Source organism: Procambarus clarkii, chromosome 36 (assembly GCF_040958095.1).
Source record: "Procambarus clarkii isolate CNS0578487 chromosome 36, FALCON_Pclarkii_2.0, whole genome shotgun sequence".
Lineage (NCBI taxonomy): Eukaryota > Metazoa > Arthropoda > Malacostraca > Decapoda > Cambaridae > Procambarus > Procambarus clarkii.
This window is the reverse complement of record NC_091185.1, coordinates 2,644,822-2,650,057: the sequence shown is the minus strand read 5'-3', so window position 1 is coordinate 2,650,057 and position 5,236 is coordinate 2,644,822. Positions and strand designations below refer to the sequence as shown.

The following is a 5,236-nucleotide window of genomic DNA, read 5'->3' as shown; positions in this document are numbered from 1 at the left end:
CAGAGAACCTAAAACAGAAAACGGGGACAGTACGTCCCTTTCGCCAGCCGCTGGCATTTTCCAGTACGACCATTGAAGGCCTATGTAACGCATACGAGCGAAAAGCGACGTTCTTTGTAGGAGAACAGGTTGTAGGAGGACAGGTTGTAGGAGAACAAGTTGTAGGAGGACAGGTTGTAGGAGGACAGGTTGTAGGAGGACAGGTTGTAAGAGAACAGGTTGTAGGAGGACAGGTTGTAGGAGAACAGGTTGTAGGAGGACAGGTTGTAGGGGGACAGGTTGTAGGAGGACAGGTTGTAGGAGAACAAGTTGTAGGAGGACAGGTTGTAGGAGGACAGGTTGTAGGAGGACCGGTTGTAGGAGGACATGTTATAGGAGGACAGGTTGAAGGAGGACAGGTTGTAGGAGGACAGGTTGTAGGAGGACAGGTTGTAGAAGGACAGGTTGTAGGACAGGTTATAGGACAGGTTGTAGGAGGACAGGTTGTAAGAGGGCAGGTTGTAGGAGGACAGGTTGTAGGAGGACAGGTTGTAGAAGGACCGATTGTAGGAGGACAGGTTGTAGGACGAAAGGTTGTAGGACGAAAGGTTGTAGGAGGACAGGTTGTAGGAGAACAGGTTGTAGGAGGACAGGTTGTAGGGGGACAGGTTGTAGAAGGACCGGTTGTAGGAGGACAGGTTGTAGGAGGACAGGTTGAAGGAGGACAGGTTGTAGGAGGACAGGTTGTAGGAGGACAGGTTGTAGGGGGACAGGCTGTAGGAGGACAGGTTGTAGGGGGACAGGTTGTAGAAGGACCGGTTGTAGGAGGACAGGTTGTAGGAGGACAGGTTGAAGGAGGACAGGTTGTAGGAGGACAGGTTGTAGGAGGACAGGTTGTAGGAGGACAGGTTGTAGGAGGACAGGTTGAAGGAGGACAGGTTGTAGAAGGACAGGTTGTAGGAGGACAGGTTATAGGAGGACAGGTTGTAGGAGGACAGGTTGTAGGGGGACAGGTTGTAGGAGGACAGGTTGTAGGAGAACAAGTTGTAGGAGGACAGGTTGTAGGAGGACAGGTTGTAGGAGGACCGGTTGTAGGAGGACATGTTATAGGAGGACAGGTTGAAGGAGGACAGGTTGTAGGAGGACAGGTTGTAGGAGGACAGGTTGTAGAAGGACAGGTTGTAGGACAGGTTATAGGACAGGTTGTAGGAGGACAGGTTGTAAGAGGGCAGGTTGTAGGAGGACAGGTTGTAGGAGGACAGGTTGTAGAAGGACCGATTGTAGGAGGACAGGTTGTAGGACGAAAGGTTGTAGGACGAAAGGTTGTAGGAGGACAGGTTGTAGGAGAACAGGTTGTAGGAGGACAGGTTGTAGGGGGACAGGTTGTAGAAGGACCGGTTGTAGGAGGACAGGTTGTAGGAGGACAGGTTGAAGGAGGACAGGTTGTAGGAGGACAGGTTGTAGGAGGACAGGTTGTAGGGGGACAGGCTGTAGGAGGACAGGTTGTAGGGGGACAGGTTGTAGAAGGACCGGTTGTAGGAGGACAGGTTGTAGGAGGACAGGTTGAAGGAGGACAGGTTGTAGGAGGACAGGTTGTAGGAGGACAGGTTGTAGGAGGACAGGTTGTAGGAGGACAGGTTGAAGGAGGACAGGTTGTAGAAGGACAGGTTGTAGGAGGACAGGTTGTAGGAGGACAGGTTGTAGGAGGACAGGTTGTAGGAGGACAGGTTGTAGGAGGACAGGTTGTAGGAGGACAGGTTATAGGAGGACAGGTTGTAGGAGGACAGGTTATAGGAGGACAGGTTGTAGGAGGACAGGTTATAGGAGGACAGGTTGTAGAAGGACAGGCTGTAGGAGGACAGGTTATAGGAGGACAGGTTGTAGAAGGACAGGCTGTAGGAGGACAAGTTATAGGAGGACAGGTTGTAGGAGGACAGGTTGTAGGAGGACAGGTTGTAGGAGGACAGGTTGTAGGAGGACAGGCTGTAGGAGGACAGGTTATAGGAGGACAGGTTGTAGGAGGACAGGTTATAGGAGGACAGGTTGTAGGAGGACAGGTTATAGGAGGACAGGTTGCAGAAGGACAGGCTGTAGGAGGACAAGTTATAGGAGGACAGGTTGTAGAAGGACAGGTTATAGGAGGACAGGTTGTAGGAGGACAGGTTGTAGGAGGACAGGTTGTAGGAGGACAGGTTGTAGGAGGACAGGTTGCTCAGCCAGCCTCGTACTAAACTGTGGTATTTACAACTATCTTCCCCTTCACAACTTTGATTATGACTGACTACTAAAATATTGGACTGGAACATAAAATCTGATCCCCTTTACTTGGCCGCTTTGAACCCCTTTTATTGCTATTTGGTAGAACTCGTCTCTACTCTTTCTTCTGGTAAACTTTTGGTAGAACTCGTCTCTACTCTTTCTTCTGGTAAACTTTTGGTAGAACTCGTCTCTACTCTTTCTTCTGGTAAACTTTTGGTAGAACTCGTCTCTACTCTTTCTTCTGGTAAACTTTTGGTAGAACTCGTCTCTACTCTTTCTTCTGGTAAACTTTTGGTAGAACTCGTCTCTACTCTTTCTTCTGGGAAACTTTTGGTAGAACTCGTCTCTACTCTTTCTTCTGGGAAACTTTTGGTAGAACTCGTCTCTACTCTTTCTTCTGGGAAACTTTTGGTAGAACTCGTCTCTACTCTTTCTTCTGGGAAACTTTTGGTAGAACTCGTCTCTACTCTTTCTTCTGGTAAACTGAAAACTAAGAATAGTTAAGGAAAAAGTTTAAAAATATGCAACAAGGCTCATTCCGGAGCTGAGGGGACTGAGTTACGAAGACACATTGAGGGAATTGCACCTCATTACACTGGAGGAAAGAAAGAAAAAAGGCAGACATGATAACGACTTACACGATATTAAAGGCATATGACAATGAAGATATCGAACCAATACTCAAAGCGAGAAATACTTGATCTTTGGATCCACGATTTAGACTCAAGATCGAAGACTCGATCATGTAACGAAACTCACGAGACTCTTCATGTAACCTAACCTAGGTTAGGTTAAGTTAGGTTAGGTTAGGTTAGGTTAGGTTAGGTTAGGTTAGATCACGAGAGACTTCATGTAACAAAGCTCATTGCCAAGCTTGCTCAAAGCTTAAGCTTGATCAGATATCTCCCTGACTGATAAAGATGGCTGAGTGACTGTCTGTTCTTTGGGAACTAAGACTATCAAATTAGGCTGTTGGAATCGCCTGAAAAGAGCAGTAACGGTGAAGGAACTATCAACATCCAAAGGAAGTGACAACAAGCCTTACACCACAGAATAATTTCCTAGACATTTCTTGGCAAAGTAGTGTGAAGCGTCCCCTTGAAAGGAAAGTATAAGGGCTAACCATATTTCCCCAAAAAAAACATGGATTTAGAGGGTATAAGATGTGCCTGATCAGTAAAATATTCGCAAAGACAGAAGATGGGTTTGATAGACAATATTTTCCTTGCTAGAAAGCCTTTGTTGCTGTCATTGAGAAAAGGCTGACGTATATGAGAATCAGTCTTCAGGACACTGGAAGGACACTGGACTAAGAAAGACTATCACACACACACACAGGAAAAATCGTCAAATTCAAAGACGTGAGTTACCTGTCACTGATGACCAGACCACACACTAGAAGGTGAAGGGACGACGACGTTTCGCTCCGTCTTGGACCATTCTCAAGTCGATTGTGTGGTCGGTCCAGGACGGACCAAAACGTCGTCGTCTCTTCCTCATCATCTGGTGTGTGCTTAGGTCATCATATCATCAGCCCCGTTATCGTCACTCATCATCTACATATCAGTGTTTGCAGATTAGGAAAAAAACATTGAAGGTGATCTCGGAATTTGAGGAACTGAAGCTGACTGCAGAAGAACCAAGACATGTTGTACATCAGACTCCTGTTATTACAGTCCAATACACAGGTACTGTAGTACACTCCATACTCTGTACAAGTTCAAGTTCAAGTATGTTTATTGAGATAAGCAATAAATACATCTCAAAGGGATAGAGTAGCTTAGGCTATTTCTACCCCCCCACACATACTCTGTACACCCCTTCCAATAGCACTTGTAGGTACTGTACCCTCACAGTACCTAGGGGACGGGTTGAGTACTGTACTCCCCCTGAAGAAAAAACAAAGAGTGTAATTTCTGTCTACAAGTGATACCATATTGACAAATTTTTAGAATTCTGAAATCCAAGAGATGCCAGTGAAACAATACGAACGTACCCAGCTGGGAAGCTACCCCCCCTCCCCCCCCCTCTCCTCACCCGCCATAAACAAGCGACAGTCAGCCCGAAGTCCATAGAGGGCGGGATCCCCCTGGGAGAGAAGGATCAAAGCCTACTCGCGTCGCGCACTGGGCATTAAATCCCTTTTGATCGATGCGATTTTATTCAGGAGCGAATATTGGAGTTATAGCTTGGTGTTGATGTAGTTCTTGTGTTACAGGAGGCTGTGTGACGGGTTTTCTGAGGTGAAATGTCCTGTCTCTCAGGACGGGGAGGAGCTGGGTGAGGGGGGGGGGGGAACAGGCATGGACAGGAAGTGATATTCTACCGTCAACTAAGTCCACTACGGGCTCACCATAGCCCGTGCTACTTGGAACTTTTTGTTCCAGGTAGCGACTCTTAAACAGCAACAACAATAACATCCTCTCATACCATTCCCGTATGAACTAATATATTTAGCGAGATTATTAATCACTCGTTATTAGGTATTAGTTTCAATTAATGTTAAGTTATGGCCATATTTCAAACACGGTGAAATCAACTGCGTTCGGAGCCTTCATATGGTCGACCGATTTCGTTTCACGAATATCTGCTGTTTGAGAGAACATGTTCCCGACATAGGTCATCCTTGGCGTCGTTACTGACCAACAACACAACAAATCCACAAGGACCGTGACGAGGATTCGAACCTGCGTCCGAGAGCATCCCAGACGCTGCCTTAATCAACTGAGCTACGACTTGATTAAGGCTACGATGAAGGCAGCGTCTGGGATGCTCTCGGACGCAGGTTCGAATCCTCGTCACGGCCCTTGTGGATTTGTTCATTTGATGCATCACCCAATTGTGATCTCTGTGTGTAACAACACAAATTAGCGCCAATAATTAGTTTCATCACAAAATAAAGCCTAACAGCCCATTATCCTTTACAACTACCTAGTCCACTATTCAGCCGTAGGCAGAACACTGGACCTTATGGTTGATAGAATAGGAATCAAAATTC

General features: G+C 46.7%; 1 protein-coding gene across 1 annotated transcript; it reads right to left on the bottom strand.

Moving 5' to 3' along the window:
* Positions 1-2,330: 2,330 nt before the first annotated feature.
* On the bottom strand, positions 2,331-4,658 carry LOC138371545 (uncharacterized). Its single transcript, XM_069336424.1, has 2 exons — positions 4,592-4,658; positions 2,331-2,728 (listed from the first exon to the last, which is right to left on the bottom strand). The coding sequence occupies exons 1-2, from the start codon at positions 4,656-4,658 to the stop codon at positions 2,331-2,333; spliced, it is 465 nt and encodes a 154-aa protein (XP_069192525.1).
* Positions 4,659-5,236: the final 578 nt, after the last annotated feature.